The sequence below is a fragment of the Chanodichthys erythropterus genome, chromosome 17 (genome assembly GCF_024489055.1).
Source record: "Chanodichthys erythropterus isolate Z2021 chromosome 17, ASM2448905v1, whole genome shotgun sequence".
Taxonomy (NCBI): domain Eukaryota; kingdom Metazoa; phylum Chordata; class Actinopteri; order Cypriniformes; family Xenocyprididae; genus Chanodichthys; species Chanodichthys erythropterus.
Genome location: NC_090237.1, coordinates 11,167,107 through 11,194,445, shown reverse-complemented (window position 1 = coordinate 11,194,445; position 27,339 = coordinate 11,167,107). Strand labels below are relative to the sequence as shown.

At 40.2% G+C, this 27,339-nt stretch overlaps 1 protein-coding gene across 5 annotated transcripts; it reads right to left on the bottom strand.

Annotated features, from left to right (window-relative positions):
* Nucleotides 1-808: 808 nt before the first annotated feature.
* Nucleotides 809-27,339, bottom strand: LOC137004456 (calcium-activated chloride channel regulator 1-like). Of its 5 annotated transcripts, XM_067364795.1 has the most exons (16): nucleotides 23,069-23,795; nucleotides 22,784-22,807; nucleotides 22,347-22,422; nucleotides 5,298-5,435; nucleotides 5,054-5,204; nucleotides 4,887-4,968; nucleotides 4,649-4,805; nucleotides 4,330-4,557; nucleotides 3,961-4,182; nucleotides 3,689-3,869; nucleotides 3,157-3,263; nucleotides 2,853-3,068; nucleotides 2,503-2,767; nucleotides 2,244-2,408; nucleotides 1,814-2,038; nucleotides 809-1,673 (listed from the first exon to the last, which is right to left on the bottom strand). In XM_067364795.1, exons 4-16 carry the CDS (start codon nucleotides 5,430-5,432, stop codon nucleotides 1,291-1,293), a joined length of 2,517 nt encoding a protein of 838 aa, XP_067220896.1. In that variant the 5' UTR covers nucleotides 5,433-5,435; nucleotides 22,347-22,422; nucleotides 22,784-22,807; nucleotides 23,069-23,795; the 3' UTR covers nucleotides 809-1,290. The 5 variants fall into 5 exon arrangements, with proteins under 5 accessions (XP_067220896.1, XP_067220894.1, XP_067220898.1 ...); XM_067364793.1 differs by adding an exon at nucleotides 27,222-27,339 and having other exon boundaries at nucleotides 22,347-23,227; XM_067364797.1 differs by adding an exon at nucleotides 13,966-16,317 and having other exon boundaries at nucleotides 22,347-23,795.

The window sequence follows — 27,339 nt, the reverse complement described above, 5'->3', positions numbered from 1 at the left end:
GTTTACTTTGTTAGTGCATATTACTAGTCTTGTAGTGAACAATTAATCCGTGCAAGTTAATACACAGAAAAAAATTGATTGTCGTGTAATCTTTAATCAAAATCTGAAAAGTTACTTCCGGTCTATAATGGCGTCCCTTCTCTGATGACGTCAGTTTGACGGCTTGGGTTGAAAACACTTAAAACACTCTCCTCAAACCGTAGTCTGCTATGAGCGAGAGATGGAGAGGAGGAGCGCTAAAGTAAAACCTTCCCTTTATTCAATATTCCGTTTCACTTGGAAATACAGCACAACACTGGAGAAAAGTTGTTTGCAACTTCACAGGGACTTTAATTTCTTTTCGACTGAAGAAAGAAAGACATGAACATCTTGAATGACAAGGGGGTGAGTAAATTATCAGGAAATTTTAATTTGAAAGTGAACTAATCCTTTAACGCCTCAATTGTAGTCTTGAGTTTCTTCCAGGAACATTCACGTCATGATATTCTTCATATAAATAATTTCTGTCCAAGGCTGTCCAAAAAAAAAAAGGGGTGATGCCTGGTTGAGTTTCTTAAATTTACCTTTTCATACGTTTTGGCCACTCATTTACATGACAAAAACGTTTTGGGGGCCTGAAAATGCAAACTTTTGAAAACGGGTTTCAAAGTGGAAGTTTTTGAAAATGATACCGTTGTCGTCTCCATGTAAACTACAAATACGTAAATCTGTGAAAACAGTGACAGCATGCACATTTTTATTATATGTTTAGCCTATGGGCTTAAACGTTTGGTGCTCTGTGAAAAAAAATTGTGTATGTGTGCAGGAGTGTAGTCTTTCTTTACAAACTGACATTGCCAACTAGAGGCCAGATATGTGTTTTTAGTCATTTTCACAGAATTATACAAAGAAAAAACATTTCCATTTTGAATACATAATTGTCATGTAAACGTACCCTTAGTAGTAGTGTGTTGAAACTCACGGTTATGTTAAGGGGTGTGACATTTCCAAATAAACACTCAAAGTGGTTGACCAATCACAACACACCACCAATCAGAGAACATTGAGCTTTTCGGTAGGAGGGGCTTCACAGAGACAGGAACTAAAAGCATTACTGACAGACTGGGAAGAAAGGTGCTGCAACAATATAAAATAATATGAAAAATAAAGTGTCTTTTTGAGCATTCAAGCATGACAACATAGTTGAGCCCAAAAACAAATTCAATACTTTGAAAAATGGCATAATAGGTCCCCATTTAAAATTCAAAGACTGACTTAACTAAAAATGTGCTTTAAATTCCCAATTGCTGCTTATATCAAAGTTTTTCTGCGTCTTACTGACCATGTGATTACAGCACCAACAAAGCATATGACCATTACTACACACAACGAAATTACTAGAACTGTCAAATTCAAGCCTGGGTTTGATATTGCAGAGGGGGTTGGATCAGGGAGGATCTTTGAAGCTTGAGCGATGTTAGAGGTTTCAGATTTTGCATTTTCTTTGTCCTCAGACTGAACTGCAAAGAAAAGTGTGCTGCCATTTTGGATTGTGAAACTGAGATTGAATGAATGCTGTTCAGCTGATCCAGCCTCCAGTGGTGAGACGGCAGCTGTGTTGACTACATGAGCATTGCTGAAGTTTTCTCGAAGCATTTGAAGGTCATAGCTCCACCTGATCTCATAGGATTTAGCTTAAAGCAAAAGAAACATGCCATGCAAGACAATTAAATTATCATTATTTCATGATCTAAATTTGAAACTACTCTTATGTTGTCAGTGAAGATGAAAAACTTTGTATTTTAAATTCTGGTATAGTAACTGTATGCTTTACCTGTCCCTTGGTCGAGGTCCTCACCAGGAGCCGTCCAGCTGAGAAGCACAGAGTCCTCCTGGATCTCAGCACTCAGATCTGTGATTCTGTTAGGAGGGAAATTTGGTGGGGTTGAGCCTGTAAAAGCCACCTCAAAACTCTCACCGGTGGCTGTCCTGGTAAATCTTCCAACCGCGAGTGATTCCTCAGAAACTGGAGGCTTTGGAGGGTTCAGCTCTACTACACCTGAAATTAGAAGAACCGCATTAGTAAATTTAAAGTTGAGGAATTGAATTAATTAATGAAGTATTTATATGTTTTGCATTTATATGTTTATATGTTTTTGCATTTCCTGTACTACTGTACACCCATATCAGGGGGTTTCTCCTCAAACACCACTTGGACAAATGTTTGAACAGTTTGCTTTAAGAGTCTCAATCCCACGATTTACCGTTTACCACATATCCAGGTACGTATGGGGCACCACCCCTTTTTTGGATAGTAAATCTGGCTTGTCCATCTAGATTCTTCACTCTTACTTTCAAGCTGCTTCTCCCTTTTTTCATCTGTGTGAAATATCTGGAATAAATGCCATCATCTTTGAAAGCATCAGCTCCTGTAAAACAATATTTATTTGAGCACTTTTGGCCTTATAGTGTAAATCTGATATCTATAGTGTACACTTTAAACAAAAATGATGGGTAATTTACCTGCTCCATTGTCCAGGAGTCGTAATTGTTGTGCAGACCCAGATTCGGACAGCAGTGTAGCCCACACTTCAGTCTTTATTACAGACATGTAATTCTGACTGACCTCAGCAAACACTATCAAGGGTTTAGTGCCGTCACTGAACTGCTGGTTCATGTGGGCTTTGACAACGATAGGAGGAACATCAGCTCGCGCCGCTTGACTCGTTGCTGTTACAGTCAGAGACTGATTTATTGTAGTTTGGATACTGTACTTCCAGTCCCCAGGCTAGCAAACACACAATAGTATTATTAGATGAATAATTAATGAAAATGTTTTAGGAAAGTTAATTAAATCTTGTGTAGTTTGTCACCTGTGCAGTTCCTGGAACTTTTAAAGTGACTGTTTTTGCTGATTTATAGTGATGCATCTGTATTTGTTTGTAGGTTGAGTCATTTGGTGACTGTATGGAAATGTCAGGTAAACTTGTTTCATAGGTTATTGTAAAGCTGGTTTTGTTACCAATGGTCTGATCCACTAATATTGTCCCATTGAACCAGTCTGATGTTTTTTTCCCCACACTGTCTATCTAAAGTGGTGATAAAAATGAATTATTAGAATATTCATAATAATCTTAAAGTGTTTTACCATGAGCAATGAGCGATCACTTGTCAAACCTGAACTGGGTCTTTTGTTTGATCTCCTGTTGGTAGTTTAAGTGAAAAAAATCCATTCAGTAGCTGATTAGAGAGAATGTCGTCACTGGCTGTGAAAAATTTCCCCCCTAATTCCAACATAAAACATATGAGAAATATGCACTGGATAATAAACAGGCATTCATAATATGAATATTATGATTTACTACATTTTTGCATTTTTCACAAATACATACCAAAACATCAAACAATATATAACAAAAATCACCTTGGGATCAATTGGTTAAAAGTTACTAATGTGGCTCAGATAATTTGTTATTCTTTTAGCATCATATGTTTGTAGATTTGCCAATTGCTTTAAAATGTTGTTAGTTCCCAAAATTTTTCATGTCAAGATCCACCTATAGATCAAGGCCTACTATAATAAATTTAGAAATTAACCCAAAAAACCCCCCCAAAAACATTCACATGGAACTTGGAGCTCTTGGAACTCTCTTTTTTTTATTTAGACTTTCTGGAACATTGTACATCATTATGTGATGATGGTACTTACCAGTTTTGGCAGCCATTTCCCTCAGTGCTTTAGCTGCTTTATCACCCAAAGCCATTGTGTTTATAATGGCGTCACTTTCAATTGCAGCTGGAACACAACTATTAATATTGTCTGATGCTTCACCATCTGTCAGAAAAATAATTTCATCCCCCATCACATCCCCATTGTCATTTTTGAGTACCTTTAAGTTTTGAAGACAAATACAGAACATTGGTATAAAAAAAACTGTAGGCTATATACTTAACGTATCATAAACATGATCAATATTGCACCTGTAAGCCAAGATTGAGGCCTTTACAAATGTGTGTCCCTCCTTTTGCTACTTTTGGCAACAATTCAATGAGTTTGTCTCGTGTGGATTCACTGTCAATAGTAGTCAAGGGGCTCAGAGTTTTAGCATTAGAACTAAAGGTTACAATTCCAACACTGGCTTTATCCTCGATGTGCTGCAGGAAATGTGTGGCACCCTGCTGTAGTCGACGCATTCTGGAGCCCTAGAAAATGGGTGCAATAAAAACAATGCATGTGATATCAGGTTTAATGCTTTCTCAAGTTTCAAAGTGATTAAGCTCATAGGGCATTGAAGTTAATAATAATTGGAAGCATCTTTGTTTTCAAGTAAAGTTAATTTTATGGCATACATGCATGTTTCCTGAGACATCAAGGACAAGACAAACAACCCGATGTTTTCGCTGCACAACTTTGAAAGTTGGCGCTGGTGGAGAGGACAGCAGTGGTTTCAGAGAACGAAGTGCGTCTTTATCAACAGAATCCTCAAATATCACAGTCCGTGTTGCTTTGCCACATTTTTTGTTTTGCAAGTTTGGGGCTTCATAATTGTGCTCATTTTCATGACAAAATGTGCTCACCTGAAACCAAATATTTCAAATAATTTCTTCATTCGTCAAATGGTCAAAGATAAAATTTGCATGTGTGGGAACATGTAAAATCTGTACTTACAGAATCCAGGCTTGGTAAGAACATTATAAAGCTGTCTGTGTTTTGATATTTGTTAGGAAAAAACTTGCACCCTTTAGTTGGTAGTAAAGTTTGTGGATCAATCTGGCACGGTTGAAGTGATTCATCATAAAACTGACCTTCAATGTTTTTGCTACAACTAAAGATAAGCAGGAAATCAATGGTTGAGATAATTTTCAGTGACATTTTATAAATATTCTGTTTTATTAAGTTTTATGACCTTGTAGCTTCAATACGACCATTAGAGTAGTAGAATGGATTTGTTTCACTGTATTCATCATACACGCCCCATCTCAGATTTCCTGCAAACAAATATTCATGTTAATAAAACAAACAGATTAGTGCATTAACCTGGATAAATGTTGAAGGATAACAAATGACATTCACCTCTTGACCCATAAGTCTTAATGAGTGTGTCGTCTCGGAGGAAGTTTGGGGTGAAATGAATGAACTGAGCCTCATCTCCACATTCACCATATTGAAGAGTGTAGGGTTCATCACCATATGCTGGATTAGCATTATCAATTCTTACGTTTGCCTGTATTTCACATTGAAGTTGTCAGCAGTATGTTAATGAAATGATTAAACGTTAATATTGGCACATAAGATAAAATGGCATAATTCTCTGTACCTTTTCATAGGACTCTGTTCTTGCTTTGGTAAAATCCTTACTATTCCAGTGGGGTGGAACGAGTATCGTTGCTTCTTTGAAATAGACCTTTTTATCCAATGCTTGATGAAGATGAATCGACCCTTTAGAGACCATGTCCTGTCAGAATGAAAAATGAGTCTCAAAATACAGTATTTATAAAAAAAGTAATTCATTTGTTCATTCACAAATACTGTTGATGAAACTTGATTAGGGTGAATTAAGGGTGATTTTGCAACTGAGATAAAAAGTGTCCCAATCAACCTGAATTCACCCTATATGTTTCTTTATATGATTTTCTTTAAAAAATGCAACAACATAGTATGTTTCACAAAGGCCAAAAAAAAAGAAAGAATGCTTTTTTTTTTTTTTTTAAATAGTAGGGATGTAACAATATCAAAATCTCACAGTACGATAATTCCTCGATATAAAGTCCACAATATGATATTTATTGCGACATTTAAAAAAAGAAAGAAAATAAATGAAGACTTGGAAAAAAGTGCCCTAAGTGTTAAAGGGATAGTTCACCCAAAAATGAAAATTTGATGTTTATCTGCTTACCCCCAGGGCATCCAAGATGTAGGTGACTTTGTTTCTTCAGTAGAACACAAATGATGATTTTTAACTCCAACTGACGCGGTCTGTCAGTCGCATAATGCGTGTAAATGGGAACTCCATCTATAAGAGTAAAAAAAACACGACAGACAAATCCAAATTAAACACTGCGGCTCGTGACGACACATTGATGTCCTAAGACACTAAACGATCGGTTTGTGCGAGAAACCGAACAGTATTTATATAATTTTTTACCTCTAAAACATCCGGTTAGTGAGGTCAAAAAACGTGCTCTGCTGACGGAACTGATGTCTTGCGCTTTGCTTCAATAAGTGCGAGACATCACTTGTCAGAGCGCGTTCAGACCTCACTAACCGGATGTGGAGGGCAGTTAGACATAGAGGTGTTTTAGAGGTAAAAAATTATATAAATACTGTTCGGTTTCTCACACAAACCGATCGTTTCGTGTCTTAGGACATCAATGTGTCGTCACGAGCTGCAGGGTTTAATTTGGATTGTCTGTCGTGTTTTTTTGACTCTTATAGACGAAGTTCCCATTTACACGCATTATACAGCTGACAGACCGCGACAGTTGGAGTTAAAAATGATCATTTGTGTTCTACTGAAGAAACAAAGTCACCTACATCTTCAATGCCCTGGGGGTAAGCAGATAAACATAACATTTTCATTTTGGGGTGAACTATCCCTTTAAACAGGGTTGGGGAGTAACGAAAGACATGTAACTTACAATGCCCTCCACAATTATTGGCACCCTTAGTAAATATGAGCAAAGCTGGCTGTGAAAATAAATCTGCATTGTTTATCCTTTTGCTCTTTCATTCAAAAAAGTCACAAAATTCTAACCTTTTATTAAAGTAAAACAATTGAAAATGGGGGGAAAAGCTCATTATGAAATAAATATTTTTCTCTAGTTCACGTTGGCCACAATTATTGGCACCCAATTATTGCAACGCCCTTTTACCAAGACAACAGCTCTGAGTCTTCACCTATAATGCCTGATGAGTTTGGAGAACACCTGACAAGAGATCAGAGACCATTCCTTCATGCAAAATTTCTCCAGATCCTTCAGATTCCCAACTCTATGTTGGTGGTGCTTCTCTTAAGTTCACTCCACTCATTTTCTTTAGGGTTCAGGTCAGGGGACTGGGATGGCCATGGAAGAAGCTTCATTTTGTGCTCAGTGACATTTTTGTGTTTGTTTTGGATCATTGTCCCGATGGAAGATCCAATCACGGCCCATTATAAAATTTCTAGCAGAAGCATTCAGGTTTTGATTTTTATCTGTTAGTATTTGATAGAATCAATGATGCCATGTCTCTGAACAAGATGTTCAGGACCTCCAGCGGAAAAATAGGCCCACAACATTAAAAATCCAGCAGTATATTTAACTGTGGGCATGGGATACTTTTTATCCATGTGTGCACCAAACCCATCTGGTGGGTTTGCTGCCAAAAAGCTCTTGTTTTAGTTTAATCTGACCATAGATGTCTGACAACTGAATATGCTGGAGATTGTTTCTGGATGAGAGCAGAGGATTTTTCTTGAAACACTTCCTAACAACTTTTGGTGATGTAGGTGCTGTTTGATCATTTTTTTAGGCTTTCTGAGACTCAAGACTCAACTAACAATCTGTGATCCTTGGAGAGTCTTTGGCCACTCAAACTTTCCTCCTCACCACACATTAGGATGATTTAGACTCGTCCTCTTCCAGGCAGATTTGTAACATCTTTAGTTGATTGGAACTCCTTAATTATTGCCCTGATGGTGGAAATGGGGGATTTTCAATGCTTTAACCATTTTCTTACAGTCACTTTCTATTTTGTGAAGCTCAGCAATCTTTTGCTGCACATCAGAACTATATTCTTTTGTTTTACTCATTGTGATGAACGATTACGGGAATTTGGCCTTTGTGATTCCTCATGTTTATACTCCTGTGGAACAGGAAGACATGGCTGGACAATTTCATCCTCCTAGTTACCCTGGTGTGCTAAAAATGTAAATATGAATGGGAATATACTTCAGAGATATTTTACTCATAAGAATTTCTAGGGGTGCCAATAATTATGGCCAACATGTTTTAGAGAAAAACATTTATTTCATAATGTAAGTTTCCCCCCACTTTCAATTGTTTTATTCTGATGAAAGGTTAGAATTTTTTGAATGAAAGAGCAAAAGGATAAACAATGCAGATTTATTTTCACAGCCGCCTTTGCTCATATTTACTAAGTGTGCCAATAATTGTGAAGGGCATTGTAAGTTACATATTTAAAATACAAAATTTGAGTAACTGTATTTCATTACAGTTACATTTTAAATGGTAATCAAATTACAGTTACTTCTGAAAAGTATTTTAGATTATCCCCAAATCAACACAAGAAACTTTCCTGTTATTACCTGGATGATCCACGACTGTTTTCATGTTTTGCGATAGTTGTTTGTGAGTCCCTTGTAATTGTAAAACAAAGAGAAGGTAATTGTGATTTTTTTTTTTTAATCTTACAATTCTGACTTTTCCACGCAATAGCAAGTTTGCATCCATTCTGCTTTTGTTCTCAGAATTGCAAGATTTAAACTCAGAATTTTGTTTTATAAAGTCAGAACTAAAGTCCACGATTCCAAAGTACTGATGTCCATGCGTTTTTATTTGTTATGGAACACCTTGAAAACTAGACACAAACAAAAACAACAAACACAATTTTACACACAACACCACTAAACCACAAATAAAGGATATACAAAATATTAACATTTTTACTGTCTTTGCCTTGTAAGTAACCAGCAGTAGAATAGTCAGGAGCACTAACATGTGTGTCTGAATTCATGGCTGCGTTCAGCCCCGACAAAACGTTGCAAAACGTTTTTTAAGCGGAAAAGGTGGTGCGTTGAACACCCCGTTCTGATGACGCAAGAGATGCAACTATGGCAGCTGAGAAGGCCAATCTTTGTGTTCTTTTTGAAGAATTTTCGGAGCCTGATGAAGTCGGTATAAATACATGTTTAATACTGCAAAATACGCTCGGTGTTACAGTCACTGCCCTTGCCGTCCAGAATAAAACATCTCAGTCGAGTGAAGGGATTTGTGGAAACTGTGGTTCCTAATTTGTCTGGCTATCACCAGACCAAGCTCAATTTATAATTGAACATTAGTCTGGAGAGTCTGCTATGTATTTTCTACTGCACAAGAGGCGTGATCAACGAGCATTATTCACGCAATTGGATAGTCCTTCAACCAATCAGATCAACGATCCGGGTGACGTACTTTGCAGTGGGGTTAGCTGGTAAATTAGGCTTTTACCAAAGCCGGTCGGTAGTAAGGCAAACACATCCTTCTTTTTTATAAATTGTTCCAGGGCAAGTCTTTGTTCCGTTTTCAAAGAAAACTTGCCTTTGTAATCTTTTATCAACTGGTTGCTGGGCTTCGGTGGCCGCCATGTTCATTGTAAACAAAAAGCTGCTTGCCGCCGCTTCGTCATCGTGTTATACCTGCCAATAGCGAGCAAGGTGGATAAGCCAGTCTGTGATTGGTTCCGGCAAAAGTGTAACTGTTATGATCACCGTCTATTCCTGTCAGTTCCCGGACTACATTACCCATAATCCTCTCTGCCAATCACCTGCACTCACTCCATCAATCACTATCACTAATCACCACACCCAGCTGCAGTACATTAACAGGACTATAAAGGACTCACACTCACTCCACCAGTTTGCGAAGTCTTGATTACCATTGTGTCATTTCCGAGCGTTTCTATCCTGTCTGCCTGCTTGTTATCGTTCCTGCCTGTTTCTTGTTTTTGACCCGTCGCTGCCTGTCCTGATCATTGCCTGTCCCTTGACTACGACTCTGCCTGTTGCTCACTGTTCCAGTTTGTTCCTGTTTTGACCCTGCCTGTACGACCACTCTTACTTCTAATAAATGCTGCATTTGGATCCCCTGCCTGTGAGTCCCATTCGTTACAGTAACAGAAGCAGTAGAAATGAATGTACAGGTTTCCAGACTGAGTTGCCGGGCGAAATCAAATCGCCGGCAGATCAGGCTGGGTTTACCCAGTCTAGTTCCTAATTATTGTGATCCAAAATTTGTCTTTATGTTTATGAAAGTTTATGAAAGTATCACTCCACAATACAATAGCAAAATATACAGTATGTATAGTATTTTTATGTTACATTAATCAGTGTCTAGCACACCTTCCTAAGGAAAGGATATGGAGCAGAAGACATTGCAATTACTAAATGATATTTAGACAGACTTCAGGAAGTTCCAGATCTATACTTGTACTCTTATTATTTAAGTTATTTTGCCATTAATGTAAATAAACACGTACAAACAATATACTTGCTCTTGTGAATTTATTTTGATGTTAATTATATTTACGAGCTGTTTCTTTAATACCGCGTGGTTTATATGCATGTTGATGCTGATTGGGCAAAACCCGACTTTTTGACACACCCACCAAACAAGAGAAAACGTATCTCAAACCGGTTGCACACCGTTGCACACCGTTTCCAGGAAACATGTCGTTCAACACGGAATCCGTAGCAAAACGTTGCGCACCAGTTTGAGCCTGAACATGCCCCATGTATCATCATACCGTTGACGCTACTTCCAGGTTAAGTAAATCAGGAAGAGTCACATGACATTCAGCTGGGGCACGTTCAAGCTCAAACCGGTGCGCAACGTTTTGCTACGTTTTCCGGGTTGAACGTCATGTTTCCTGGAAACGGTGTGCAACGGTGTGCAACAGGTTTGAGATACGTTTTCTCTTGTTTGGTGGGTGTGTCAGAAATGTCAACCCAATCAGCGGCCAGATGTATATAAACCACGCGTTATTAAAGAGACAGCTCGCACAATGGGTATTAATGTTACAAAAATACTATACTTATATATTTTGCTATTGTATTGTGAAGTGACACTTTAATAAACTTTTCTATACTCCTCTGATTATATAATGGTAAATACTACAATATCGCACAATAACAGTGATCAGCAATAATGATAAGCCTAATACTCACAATAAAAATAATAGATCAACCGAGATCAACACAGTCTCGGAGGGAAGAAGTGGATTATCTTTCACCTGAAATGTTTGTCTTTTCATGCTGAAATGCAAGGTAAATGTTGTATCACAATAATTAGTTTCCACAAATCCCTTCACTCGATTGGGATGTTCTCTTTTATTCTGGACGGCAAGGGCAGTGACTGTAACATCAAGCATATTTTGCAGTATTAAACAAGTATTTAAACCGACTTCATCAGGCTCTGAAAATTCTTCAAAAAGAACACAAAGAATGACACTCCCAGCTGCCATAGTTGCAACACTTGCGTCATCAGAACGGGGTGTTCAACGCACCACCGTTTCTGTTTAAAAAACATTTTGCAATGTTTTGTCGGGGCTGAACGCAGCCCTGGTAGACAACTGAGAGTTCAACAATAATAAAGTACAATACCAACAAAATTATGAAATTGACTCACATACATAGAAATACATATTTAAATGATAAGATCATGAAAAATAAACATTAACCTCTTGAAAATCAATAACGTCATACGTAACCCACAGCTGATCTAAATTACCTTTGATTTACTACATAATAAATACAATCACATAATCAATGTAAAGCAACATAATTTAATATTAACCAATGTTAAACAGCACAAAATCAACACATGATCAAGATACAAACTAACACCAATGGGGCTAAAATTCTAAAAAGTGATAGAGCAATTTTAACTTCAACTTTCGACTACATTATTGATTACAGCAGCACTGTGATTCTATAGCAAAAGATCAACTTTATCAATACAATTTTTGTTTTGAAAAAAAAAAACAGACATCAAGAATCAGCCTGTGAATCTCAACAACGGTGACAAGCAGCATATTTGATAAACTGATCAACTCTGAACATTAGAAAACAAGCTACTAAAAAGTCACAGAAAAACAGCAAAATTTAAATAGTGAGAATAAAGAAAATTACTAAGACAATTCAGCTCATAATTTATTCATGCAGCAATGCATGATGGGAGGAATGGATGAATTTTGATTGGTGGCACCCAGAATTAGGGATGGACGGATCGATCTAAATATCGATAGTATCGATGCCAACACTGGTATTGGTATCAGATCGATACAATTGTAATTGAATCGATATTTTAATTTAAATATCTGTCCTCTACGTTCATTATACTTTGCTCGTGTCTTCTACCTCTACAATCCTGAGCAAACGCTGCTTTCACATCCTGGCCCACTTTGCTACTCCTCCCCCTCCTGCTGCTCTGCTGTGATTCGTTGTTGTGTCGTCACGTGAATCACTGACACAACGCGCCGAGGAGCAGCGAACTGAGTGAGCGAAGCTGATAGCACATTGAATGAGAGATCAGGATGGCAGAGAGGAAGAGAAGCGTTGTGTGGAGCTATTTTACGGCACTAAATGATAATGTATGATTTGTTCTTTGTTCTTCAGTAATAACTGTGTGCACTTTATTTCACTTTATTTCATTTGCATTTAAAACCAGAAAAAGGGAGAGATTTTTGTTATTCTTTATTTTTTTATTTATTTTTTTTTAAAAAAGGCTGTAAAGAATTCATTCTACAACTAATAATTTTGTGGACTTCAATACATTAATAAAAAAATATTGCCTAAAGAATTGATCATTCATTCACCTCAGAAATAATGACATACTGCTCTCCCCTACACAAAAGTATCGTATTGGTATTGGTATCGGCAATACTGACCGTATATGTATTTGGTATCGGATCGATACCAAATTTTGCAGTATTGCCCACCACTACCCAAAATGCATTACAACATGCTTTATTATTCTCACCACTGTAATCAATAATGTAAATCTAACTCAAAGATTGGACTTTAAATGAGTTCAGTGATGCAGATCAAATAATGATTATGTGAAAACATAACCAACACCACCTGATCATCTTTTAACTTTGCTTGTCTGGTTGGTTTTAATGCAGTTAAAACAACCAAAATAAAATCTGATATTAAAAAGTCAAGGGTCAAGAGCTAAACTAAAACAAACCCTGACCTCGATGATGGTAACTTAAAAATAGTGATTTTCTCCTTTGGTGATTCTGCTTGTTATCATCAGGTGTCTTCAATAATGGCCAATCATCACTCAATTAAACACTTATTTATCTAATTAATGCTTCAGTGGGTGGAATAAAAACATGGCAGGACTTTTACTCTCTGACCCCTGGACTTCCCACCTCTGCTGCTGTGAACAAGCACTGAAAGAAAGAGAAATAAGAACACAAACTACAACTTTCTTCATCCACAGCCTTAGATGAACTTAAGATAAAAGACATTAAATCTCTCAAGATCTGATTAAACATCTCCACAAACAGCATTACCAGCTTCACTTATTACTAACCAGATTGACTTTATTTCTGGCACACATCTAAAGAAGCTCTTATTGAGAATTAACAGAAGTTTAGATGTTTCGTTTGAGGTCACCATCATGGAGGTTGGTGGTTGCTTTAGTTGAGCTCTTGACCCCTGACTTTTGTAAAGTTGGTTCATTGTCAACAATTGTAGGTGTATTCAGAAAACTTTACTACAGATTGCCATGTCTATTCTAATAACAAACAAATGACTGCATTAAAGTGATTTAATCAACTGCTTTATTGTAGTTTTCTTTGTTGTTGATGTTGTCGTTTGGGGAACGTTATACCTTATAAAAACATTCCTGGAACATCAAGAAAACTGGACGTTTTTTACGTTCCCAGAACCAACGCTGAATATTTAGAGAATATTCTTATAACAAAATTCTGTTGTCTGGGTCTCTCTCTCTCTCTCAAATTTAAATTTAAAATTGCTTTATTAGCATAACTGTAAATAATACAATATTGCCAAAACATATATACATAAAACAGTAATAAAAACATCTGTATAACAGAAGAAAATATTATCAAATATTATAACACTATCAAATATTAGAAGACGCATCGTTTCATACAGTCATGTGACCACGGTAATATAGAGACAATTTTGCTATCACGATACTACAATATTGATAATATTGTTGCATCCCTAAATAGACAAAAAAAAAATATATCTTCACCTTGATTTTATCAATGAGCGTGTTATCCTGTGGTACTGTTGAACTGATTGTAATGGTAACATCAACATAACCATTTCCATCTAGTTTGATTCCAGTGGAGGACGACAGCAACATCCATAATAAGACCAACACTGTTCTTGAGTCCATAGCTGTAGAGTTTAGATGAACAGCAACTCACGAAACCCAGTTTTGAACAATTTCACAAATGATCTCGAGAGGTCTGATCAGAGATAAGAGGGTGTGTGCTTCAATGTCATGCAGGGGCGTGACTACATTCTGGTCCAATTAAAACATAAGATATATACTTCATATATTATATTTGCACACAGATTGTACATTTGAAAAATGTTTGCTAACAATTAGTTTACTTGGTGTGACTCTACTGTGGCAGTGCATTGATATGGGCTCAAAAGAGCACATAAAACAAGAAATGCAAGTGTGTTCACCATCACAGGTTAAATGATTATTACATAAAAACTCAACAAGACACTTGAAAACAATTATAAAATTTAATTTTTGCCTACTATTACAACTTTTAGTGTTTAATCAAATCTATCTATTACACTTAAACCTGCAGTCCGCGATTTTTCCTCTTTGTCGCCGTCTCTGTTTGAAACCTGCAATTGCAGCCATATGCGGAACAGTTATCTGTACGTGCGTTGTGCGTCGGCACAGCTCGTTAACGCGGATGAATCTAATGCTTGCTGTCAGTCACCGCACCGGTGTGGATACTGTACTTCAGAATCACAGATTCTACGTCTTGAAAGTATGACCAATATAAGAATTTTCACTGGAAAATATAATCTGAACAAGTAACTAACATTTCTGCCACTTTTGTTTTGACCAACTGTTACGTCCAAGGACGTATGTTTTTGTTTTGTTTTTTTTTCTCCTTCCATAAACAGGAAGTAATGGCTGTCACCTGGCTCCAATGATCAATAATTGGTTATCCGATGTGATTGGAGGAGGAGAGGGAGCTGTGGGGGATTTAAGCAGTACCAGTGCACAGAGCTGTGTGTGTGTGTGTGTGGAGGCTGCATCGTGAGGCTTCTTTTTCCAACCCAGAAAGCCTTGTTAGTTGTTTTTGATTTATATCTCGTTGATGGAATTGTTTTTCTTTCCCTTTAGTGTCATTGTGTTGACACTTTTTGTTGTACTTTGGTGCTACTAGAAAACCTTTATGTTTTGTAAGTTCTTTTCTTTTGTATATACTTTTGTTATTGTTTTCCTTTACCTAAGTTTATCTTGTCAATTATTTGGGGGAGGGTTAGTAGAGAGGTGGGTGCCATTTTCTTTATATCTTGTTTTCTCTTGTTTAAGCTAGTTAGGGAGTTAGCGTATTATTGTATTTTGGTTTCTTTTCTTTTGTAGATTAGTTAGTTTCTTCCTAAATAGTTAGAGGGTTTATGTTTGTTATTTTGGCCTTGCCCCCTCTTGAAGCTTTAATCCTCCCACACTTGTATAATAAATGAACTTGTTTTTGATATGGAGTTGCCTTTGGTCTTTGTTAAAGCCCTTGGGTTGGGAATTGCACCTTGCTGCCTCCACACATCACACCATATTTATTCTGTTACTTGTCCCCTAAACCCTAGACTAGCTGGGGACGTAACACCAACTGAGGAAAAAAGAATTAGCCTACAATAAATCATACTGCCGATTGTGGCGAGAAAGCGGTACAGGTTAACGCACACACAAGCTCAAGTTTGACTACTTGTAGAAAATTCGACTACGCCACCTGGGAGGGTTTCACCCAGGAAATATAAATAAACCCCAAAGTTTGTTATTAGGTCACACAGGTTCGATTCTCTTAAAAAATAATGTAGGCAGGAAACGTGGGCATCATATAAAAATACAAAAATTCACAACTTGAATTCAAGATAGAAAAATCACTTAAAATAGACTCAATGATATAGTACCATTCATAACAGCTCTCAGTGACACTGCAAAATAAATTTACACAAAATGAAATTTCAAAAAGACAAAAACAGCACACAAAAATAATCACAAACTTAAATTATACCAAAAACAACCTTAACAAAAAGGGAATGTCCTCACTGGTAAAAAGGTCCAGTGACAGACAATTACACAAATAACAAAAACAACCAGAAAGAAGAAACATTAAACAAAACCAATTTACACAACTTCCAAATAAACTAAACAATATAATATAATTACAGGGCTGGGGTTACCCACCGGAGTGATCACCAGCGCTAGTTATCCAAAAGCACACTTCCACACACACCCCACCGTGAACTCAGATCACACACTCGTACACTTCAAAAGTGTCACACGGCAAACGTTGAAGCAGCACCACCACCACAAAAAGATCTTTCACCCGTGGGACCCCAGCTCCTGAAAGAAAGCAAAACCAAAATAAATAAATCTCAAACAGAAATAAATGAAAAGCAAATTACAGTCACAATTCCACCGTAACACGATGGGCAACAGTCACCACAACACAGTACAAGTCACCGTATACAAATCTGCAAAAGAAACACAAAAATAAACGAAAAACTATTAAAGGTTTGAGGAAAACAGGACTCGAAGGAGCGGCCACGTCGTCCTTAGGCCAGCCCCAATAAATGTACGATCGTCCACCCCAAAATAAACAAAAAAAAAAGTCAGTTAAACCCAATCACAGAAACCAGACGGCAGCAGCAGAAGTCACTTTAAATAGTTGTAATCCGATATCGTTCGCTCGGCACGCTGCGGAGACAGAACCGAGCTGCAATAATAATCGCCCAGGACGAAAGGGAGAATCCAAATGCGGATAGACGAGTTTTACAATCAGTTCACTGCTCAGGATACACAGCCTTCAAATAACCCGCTGGTAAAACTGAAAGGAGGGCAGTAATCGCATCCAAAACAGCATCCGGAGAAACACACAAACCGATGAAAAGACAGGCTGAAAACGCTGAAACAAAACAGAAAAAGGGGGGGATCCGGACGTGACGCATCCCAGGCTGCAACCAACCAGCCCTGAAATAGTGCCCACTCGCTGCTGATTGGTGCTCATGAGCGTCAATCACCAGCCTTACCTCATTCATACTGTCACAATCCACCCCCAGCTTCTGCATCGTCGCCCCGACGGTGGACTAAACCAAGACTTACCCTCTTAACATTCAGTCCCAAGGACGGAACCAAACCATAGTTGTACTACCCACTATACTAGACACCGTACCTGCCCCCAATGATCGTGGGAGGTGATGTACATTAGAATGCTGCCCAGCAGTACTCCTTCCAGTCCTCCTCACCACACTCTCACCCATCCAAGCAGAGTGCAAAGAAGGGTCCATTACCGGCTGTACATTCACTACTGCCTCGGGGATTTCTTCTGATCCCTGGGCTTCACCAGAGCCCTGAGATTCAGACTGAACCATATCCCAAGGTGCTTGCCTACTACTAACCTGTGGTGTTTCAGGTACCAAGACAAACAAATCTCCCTCATCCACATCCTCTTCCCGAGGCCGTACAGGTTCCACTACTGGAATCTCCTGCAATATGGGAGAGGAGTCCCTGCCAATCTGAGGTTTCAGCAAAGATCGGTGCACATGCTTTAACTTACCTAAATCCGTGGTAGGAGCAATTGTATACACCACACCTCCTTCCTTAGGTGCCTTCAAGATCTGGTACCCCACTGAGCTCCACAGGTCGTGGATTTTATGTCGACCTCTCACGCTATAGTCGCGGAGATATACCAACTGACCCTCCTTCAGTGGTGATTCCCGTACCTGCAGATCGTGCCTGGCCTTTCGGCGGTCAGCAGCGGCCCCCAATCGCTCACGAGCGCCCTCAAACGCCACCTGCAAACGATCCTGGTGCTCCAGGACCCACCGATGAACACTGCCTGCCAGCGGCTCCTCGACTCTACCAAGCAGGAAGTCGACTGGAAGTCTAGGCTCCTGCCCAAACATCAAAAAATACGGGCATTCCCCCGTAGCTTGGTGAGGAGTAGTGTTGTAGGCGAACAGTACCTGGGGAAGACAAGATGGCCAGTCCCCCTTCTTTGACACAGGCAAGGTGCGCAAGAGATTGTGCAACGTCCTGTTAAAACGTTCGCACTGGCCGTTTCCAGCAGGGTGGTATGGAGTAGTACGTGACTTTTCAACTCCATATAAGCAACACAGCTGATGAATGAGAGCTGACTCAAAGTTACGGCCTTGGTCCGAATGGATACGGCCCGGCACCCCAAATTTACAAAACCATTCAACAACCAGAGCCTGTGCCACAGTCTCAGCTCGTTGGTTTCTAGTGGGTACAGCCAAGGTGTATTTGGTGAAAATATCGGTCATGACCAACACATTCTCAAGACCAGAACTTGAGGGTTCCAACACAGTAAAGTCCAAGGCCAGAATCTCATTTGGCCGTGCAGCCAACAGGTGTCCCATGAAACTAACAGGGGCAGGCTGGACACCCTTCGCACACTGGCACCTCTCACACTCATGGCACCACTGGGCAATGTCTGAGGACATCCTTGGCCAATAACATCGTTGCCACACCAGCTGAGAGGTGCGCTCCACCCCCTGGTGTCCGTGCTGTTGGTGTAGTTGTGTCAACACCTCTGACTTCATGGCCACCGGCAATAGCACTTGGAGGACCTCCTCTCCACCATCTGGGCGGAACACCCGACGATAAAGCACCCCCTCCTTCTCCACCAGGCGATCCCACTGCCGAAACAAAAGCACAGCAGACCTAGAAAGTTTCTTACGCTCCTCAGAGCTGGGCGGGAATTTCCGCCTCCAAAACACCAGCAGCTCCCCAATAACTGGATCGGCCTGCTGCTGAGCAGACATATCGCTGGTGGAATAACCAGGAAATGATACGATCTGATTTACCTGAGTCACGAATCCACCTTGGTCGACTTGACGCAAAGCAACTGGAACAGCTACACCTGGGCACAAATTCTGAACCTCCACCACAGATGGATTCTGGCGTGACAACGCATCAGCATTGCGGTTGCTCTTACCTGATCTATACTTAAGCTCAAAGTCGAAGGCTGCCAACTGGGCAGCCCAACGCTGTTCCATGGCACCCAGCTTAGCTGAGGTCAGGTAGCTAAGAGGGTTATTATCAGTGTAGACTACACACTTATGTCCCAGCAAGTACTCCCGGAACTTCTCGGTCATGGCCCACTTGAGCGCAAGAAACTCCAACTTCATAGAACTGTAGTTTGAAGTATTGCGCTCAGTGGGCCTAAGACCTCGGCTACCATAAGCTATGGGACGCACCTTACCTTGTTGCTCTTGTGAGAGGACCGCCCCTAGCCCTCCATGGCTGGCGTCCACCTCCAAAATGAAAGGAAGAGAAAAGTCGGCATAGGCGAGGTCGGGGGCTGTGGTAAGTCTACCCTTTAACTCCTCAAAGCTACTCTGACACTCAGTGGACCATGCCTCAGCAAACTCCCGGGACCTAGACTTTGACCTCTTTGGGGCTGCTAGCTCCGCCACCAACCTGTGGAGGGGGGCAGCCAGCCTCGCAAACCCCTCCACAAAGCGGCGGTAGTAGCTAGCAAACCCCAAAAATGACCGCAAACCTGCCACACTGGTTGGCTGAGGCCACTGGGAAACTGCCTCAATCTTGCCTGGGTCAGTGGAGACCCCTTCTGATGAAATCACATGGCCCAAGTACTGCACCTCACGTTTGAAGAAGGCACACTTGGACAACTTGGCCTTCAACCCCTCCCTGAGTAACCGGCTTAAAACTACCTCCATCCGAGCTAGGTGTTGGTCAACTGAAGAGGAAAAAACAACAATGTCATCAAGGTACAAAAGGAGAGACTGGCACTGTTGGTCCCCAAATAACCGCTCCATTAATCTTTGGAAGGTGCTGGGGGCGTTGCAAAGCCCGAACGGCATCCTGTTCCATTCAAAGAGCCCAAACGGAGTACAGAAAGCTGTCTTGGGTCTATCTACCTCACTAACAGGGACCTGATTGTACCCACTGGCAAGGTCCATGGTAGAAAACCAACGTGCCCCTGCCAGTGAGTCCAACGTCTCCTCGATACGGGGTAGGGGAAAGGCATCCTTCCTGGTCTTAGAGTTTAAATGACGGTAGTCCACACACATGCGTAGACTACCGTCCTTCTTCTTGACTAAAACAATTGGCGAAGCGTAAGGGCTGCAGCTCTCTCTAATTATCTGGGCCTCAAGAAGTTGGTTAATGTGTGCCTTTACTACCTCGTACTCGGAAGGAGGAATACGTCTATACCGCTGGCGCACAGGGACCTCATCTAGTAAGGGGATGTCATGGGAAATGAGATTAGTACATCCCAAATCCCCATCGTGAATGGAAAACACAGACGAATACTTATCCAGTAGCGCCCTCACCTTACCTTGTTCTTCCACTGACAACACAGACAAGTCAATTGCCCTGATCTGCTCTGGTACAGACAGGGAAGCCTGGACCACTTGTGTACTCACCCTAGCTGAAACCTCCTGAACTTCAGTGACCTCTGGGGGTAAGCTAACCACCTGAACATGGTTGACAGTGCCTACGACTGTGCTAGCATACATTACTACATCTATTGTACCCACATTAACCACAGGCACATAAGCTGTGCCATGGTCCACGTGTACCAGAGCAGGAGATGCCAACAAACCTGCTGGAAGACCAGAATCTGGTGGCTCAAACAATACTGTACCATTTGAGTACTGTGCAGAACACGTTACGGCAACCAATTTCATGGTGCCCCCTGGGATGCGACACGCCCGGCGTCCACGCACTTTGACTCGACCCCCCTGATCTGAAACTGGCTGAACGTCAATGAAATGGCAATGCTGTAAGGCCTGGAAAACAGAAATAGGGGCCTGTGACACAACAGGTAAATCAAAAAGACTTGTGCCATGCTGGCCAAAGAGCTCCCGGTAGCAGCGGCTCAGGACGTTCATTCCCAGAACCCCAGGAACCTGAGCACACAAACCACCGGGAGGATCTCTGACCACCAGCACTCCGCACCCTAAGACCACACGCCCACAAAGCTGTACATCCAGCTCTAAATAGCCGATATAAGGAATTGAGAGGCCATTCGCAGCCCGGAGCTGTAACCAGTGGCACGACCTAAGCTGTTCCTGACCCCACGACCCGAAATTTGTCAAGAAACAACTCTCTGTAATGGTGGACACCATGGAACCAGTGTCCACCAGGCAAGGTACCATAACCCCACCCATACACACGTCGAGTTGTGGACACGTCGACATAAAACGAGACATAAAATCAGCATCATTTAGAACACCCGAGCCTGTCTTTTCCCCGACCAAGCTGTGGCCCTGCAGCTCAGCGGGAACTAGTTTTCCGACGGCTGCCTGGACTGTGACTGCCCACCCCTCGTTACCGCGGGATCTGCACGTGCTGGTGGAAAACGAGAAGGTCTCCGTTCTCCATCACAATCCCTGGCAAAGTGACCAGGCTGCTGACACCTTCTACAAATGATCTGATTAAGCCGGGATACTTGCGAACGCTGAGGATTTTGAATTTGAGCCACACTTTGAGTAAGTTGATTCAATTGTTGTTGCTGCTTTTTCAGCATTTCTCGCAACTCGCTCAATTCGGAAGTCGCCGAGATACTACTTCCCCCCGTGTGCTGATGTCCCTGTACCCCATACTGAATACCATAAGCGGAAGGAACTGATTGGCTTCGACCACGTGCCCCCCCAGGCATTCCCTCACGTTCCCAGCGAATAGCTTCGCTGCGAACGTCCAACAACATGGCAGTGGGTTGGCGGCGGACCAACTGTTTCAATTCACGTCGAAGCGCACCATCGCTCACATGTTCAACAAATTGATCTCGCAATAAAATATCCGCATTAGGCATACCATGGGGTGATTGACGTTTCACCTTATCCAGAAGATTCAACAGGGCCAGGGAGAACTCTAACAAGGTCTCCCCATCCTGTTGTTTTCTGGAAAAAAATGACTCTTGAAGAGCTACGTACGAACTTGTGCAACCATACAATTCACGCAATGCCTGAATAATTTTGTTTGGGTCCTCCCTCTCGTCCTTTGGTCGATATCGAATTTCCTCCCTCGCCTCTCCCTCCAAATGATCAACCAAGAAAAATGCTTGATCAACCGAGGAGAGATGGCGAAGCCGCATGCAGGCCTGAGCCTCCTCCACCCATTCCTCGATCATAACGCCGGACCTACCGTTAAATTTCGGGCACTTACGATCTCGAGGAACAAAAACGAAACGATCAGTTGCTGATGCACCGGTACCAGTGAGTGGAGGATCTACAACGGCAGACACAGGAGCATCAGATGGGCCAGGTTGTGCAATTGGCACTTGCTCCTGTCGCAATCTTTCATTATCTGCCCTTAATTGGGCTACCAATTCTCTCAACTCACGTAGTTCGTCGTCCATAATTGCAAAACCCGCAATTACTTACCACTACTGATGCACATATGAAACTTGGGATCTACTCTTCACACCCACAAAATTAAAGGACTGCTGCTGCCCAGCCTCTGAAAAAGAAAAATGAAATACAAAATATCCAAAACAGAAATACACAAACAATACCCACGTCTTCTGCACTACACAACAGAGACCCTGCCGACTACGCCAGAATGTGGCGAGAAAGCGGTACAGGTTAACGCACACACAAGCTCAAGTTTGACTACTTGTAGAAAATTCGACTACGCCACCTGGGAGGGTTTCACCCAGGAAATATAAATAAACCCCAAAGTTTGTTATTAGGTCACACAGGTTCGATTCTCTTAAAAAATAATGTAGGCAGGAAACGTGGGCATCATATAAAAATACAAAAATTCACAACTTGAATTCAAGATAGAAAAATCACTTAAAATAGACTCAATGATATAGTACCATTCATAACAGCTCTCAGTGACACTGCAAAATAAATTTACACAAAATGAAATTTCAAAAAGACAAAAACAGCACACAAAAATAATCACAAACTTAAATTATACCAAATTACAAAAAACAACCTTAACAAAAAGGGAATGTCCTCACTGGTAAAAAGGTCCAGTGACAGACAATTACACAAATAACAAAAACAACCAGAAAGAAGAAACATTAAACAAAACCAATTTACACAACTTCCAAATAAACTAAACAATATAATATAATTACAGGGCTGGGGTTACCCACCGGAGTGATCACCAGCGCTAGTTATCCAAAAGCACACTTCCACACACACCCCACCATGAACTCAGATCACACACTCGTACACTTCAAAAGTGTCACACGGCAAACGTTGAAGCAGCACCACCACCACAAAAAGATCTTTCACCCGTGGGACCCCAGCTCCTGAAAGAAAGCAAAACCAAAATAAATAAATCTCAAACAGAAATAAATGAAAAGCAAATTACAGTCACAATTCCACCGTAACACGATGGGCAACAGTCACCACAACACAGTACAAGTCACCGTATACAAATCTGCAAAAGAAACACAAAAATAAACGAAAAACTATTAAAGGTTTGAGGAAAACAGGACTCGAAGGAGCGGCCACGTCGTCCTTAGGCCAGCCCCAATAAATGTACGATCGTCCACCCCAAAATAAACAAAAAAAAAAGTCAGTTAAACCCAATCACAGAAACCAGACGGCAGCAGCAGAAGTCACTTTAAATAGTTGTAATCCGATATCGTTCGCTCGGCGCGCTGCGGAGACAGAACCGAGCTGCAATAATAATCGCCCAGGACGAAAGGGAGAATCCAAATGCGGATAGACGAGTTTTACAATCAGTTCACTGCTCAGGATACACAGCCTTCAAATAACCCGCTGGTAAAACTGAAAGGAGGGCAGTAATCGCATCCAAAACAGCATCCGGAGAAACACACAAACCGATGAAAAGACAGGCTGAAACCGCTGAAACAAAACAGAAAAAGGGGGGGATCCGGACGTGACGCATCCCAGGCTGCAACCAACCAGCCCTGAAATAGTGCCCACTCGCTGCTGATTGGTGCTCATGAGTGTCAATCACCAGCCTTACCTCATTCATACTGTCACACAATGATGATTAAATCTAACGATCGCTTAGCTCGGATCATGCCAAACCGTGCAAATTATTGTTACTGTTATATTGTTCTCAAATTGTTAATGTTAACAACATCAGCATTACTATGACTATGTGTATTTAGTATTAACGTTACCTGTAGATTTCAATTTCTGCAGCATCCTCATGTGATAAAACCAACTAGCCAGGAAGGGACTCCTTCCTTTCTGTTTACAGACGTGACGTAATGACGCACAGACGAACTGCTGCATGCTTGAATTTCCCGCGGAAATCCACCATGTTGCTTTTATTATAAAACATTATTACAAGCTTACCATTGTGAATTGAGCTAAGATAATGAGATAGTTTTGAACACTGGCTGGTTATGTACTTGCTCAAAAATTAATTATGGATAATTTTTAACCAAAAAAAGTTACGGACTGCAGCTTTAAAGTTACACACTACAAGTTGAGGATGTCTATGCTGTATTCTTTGTATGTTTCTCAGGGTTCCCACGGGTCATGGAATTTCTGGAATATCATGGAATTTTAAAAGGTCTATTCCAGACATTAAAAGTCAGGGAATACTATTCTATTTTTTTTTGTTTTGTTTTGTTTTTTTGTCCAAGTCATGGAATATCAGGGATTTTTGTTTGTCGCTTTAAATTTTAGTTTCCATTTATCAAAATGTAATTTTTCTATACCACATTTTTTTATTGAGCTGTTTTGCGTATTGTTATGGTTAGGCTATTTTTTTAGCAGCATTTTATTCCTTTCCCGCTCGTCAACTTAAGTCAAATGCAGTCACCTGTGCCTGTTAAATAAGGCAAACATGCCAGGAAAATGTAAATTTCAAGAGCTTTGGCTACAAAATGACCACTGTCCTAACCAGCTGCGACACGACAAATTCTATTTTTGAAATGGTTTCTATATTTCTGGGATTTTTTAGCTAATAGTTCAGGACAGGTCATAGAGAGGGAATAAGGACATTAATGCACAAAGAAAAGTATTTATTACAGTTTGAATGCTCTTGTTTCCTTTTATTTCTTTTCAAACTCTGAGGTAAATTATCCATTGTTGGTCTCATAGTGGCTAAGTCATGCCAAATGATATTCAAGCTCAAACCATTTTAATATTAAGCAAAGCTTAAACAAGTATATTTCATGACAAAGATTGTTTTAGTCACTGTATTTTAAATAATGTTTTATGGTTTCATTTTGTTGAGTTTAATTTCTTTTGGTTTTGTGTTTAGCTGCAAACAGAGCCCGCCCACACGCTGTTATGATTGGCTGTGATTTATGATTGATTTTGTCCTCTTGTAGCTTTGTCAAGTCTGGTTAGGACACAGTATATTTCGCCCCCTTGTGGCAGTCACACAGAATTTTCAAATTAGTCGTGCATAGCCGTTACCTTCGTTTGTGTGTTCATGTTTTCAGCTGCGGAGATCTTACCTCAACAAACTCAACAGATCAAATGAGTCAGAGAAGACTTCCACGTGAATGAAGGCGAGCCTCAGCGGTCCGTGTATCTTTTGGTCATTCGTTTTTTTGATTAATAATGAAATTGGAAAATGGAAAATGGCACTTTTCGTTTTTCATTTTTTTCAAATAAAACGAAAAACAAGAATTCGGCTTGATTTTTCATTTTTCGTTCAGGGGAAGAAAATGAATAAACAACTTGAATATTTGATCTCAACATGTGGGCGGGAATGAAACGCCCCTTTCCGAGAAGTAAGTAGAGAGAAGGAGAGAAGTAGCTCCGGCTACAATGTTCTTCCGCAAGACGCGTGCAGTTCTATTAACCGCTAGAGGGCCAAAAATCGCGGAGAGCAGCTTTAAATTACGATTATTTTGAGTAAATTTAATTCACATACACACTAAAATGCTGAATTAAATAAATATTTTTTTATTTGTACGAATGTGTGTCATTTTTCATATCAGACCCCCGTCCCCACCCAAACCCCCGTCGCTGCTGCCGCCGCCGAAATCTCACTCTGAACTCAGTTCAAAACTTGAGAGCCCTGAACGACACAATGGTGAAAGTGAAACTCAATGAAAATAAACTTGACCAAAATGTGGCTTTGTCATTTGTATTTATTGCAGATTCATAACTTATGTATTTATGAATATGTACGTGCTCACGCCGTTAATAATGTACGAAAACACGTTTAGAAATGTTAAGTGATGTAGCTTGTTGCTATCATTCTCCGTGTTCATAAAGCAACACATTTGATTCATTGTTCAGCTTGTAAGAAATCATGTATTTATTCCATTTAGGTCCAATAAAACTTACTTGGTGTAGCGACTCCACATTGTAATTCATTTCAGAGCTGCATTACAGAGGATCATGCTGTTGTTATCCCTTAATGCTTTAACATGAAGAAATCAGGGCGATATGATGATATGCTGGTGAGATCAATCTATATTGTGTTTATTATTTTATCTGGCAGATATATCGGTGCCACTTAGTTATTAAAAACTGAATAGAGAATAGAGAAATCACTTTGGTCCTGTGTATGGTCCGATAGACGTCAGTATGATTTCTATGCGTGTGTATATGGTGTCCTGGCCTCGCGACTGAGCGATCGAATGAACACAAGAGATTCAAATAATAGTCCATTTATTCTCAGGCAAGTACAAGCAGCTCTTTAAAAAATTAACGTAAATACAGTCGTTTTTTCATCCGGTGAGTTATTGTCATTGTAGCAGTTGCTTGTCTTTTGTCTTTTATTTACCATTCCTTGATAGCAGTAAACAGGTGAAAAACCTCAAAAGAAATGACAAATACCAGTTATTATCTGAGCTGACAGCCAAACTAAACAATTTTCACATTCACCTCAGATAAACACAGTACCGTCATTACAAAATACAAGTTTTCCACTTTTAACAAGTATTTTCATAGTAAAGAACTATTCTAAAGCACCATTGTAGCCACACAACTATGTATCCTCTACAAAACAATCAATTGTTATTTCACTTTTTAGAATTTTCTTATCTTTTAACCAAGTATCTTTAGCCAAATAATTTTAAACTATACATTTTTAACTGAAATAAGAACTTGGTTTATTAAGATTTCTACAAAGTTGAAATTACTTTTAACCATTTCAAACCCATTCTTTGTCAAACAATGAATTTTGGCTTTTCTTACTTTTCCTTTATACCCCACAAACAACAATTGAATTTACAAATACCACTACAAAAAGTCCTATCAAAGTCAACAAGAGTTCAAAGTTTGTGTTTTCCAGAGTACCATTAGCACTGCACTGCTTAAGTCAATCTAGTCAAACATGGCCAATATGATGCTTACCGGCTGTCCTTCACAGTATTGTAGAAGGCTTAATCTTGCACAGTCACCTTGATGACAAAGATAGTTTCCTTAGTCTTGTAGTACATTCAATGCTCCTTTGACTGCAGTCTAAAGACAA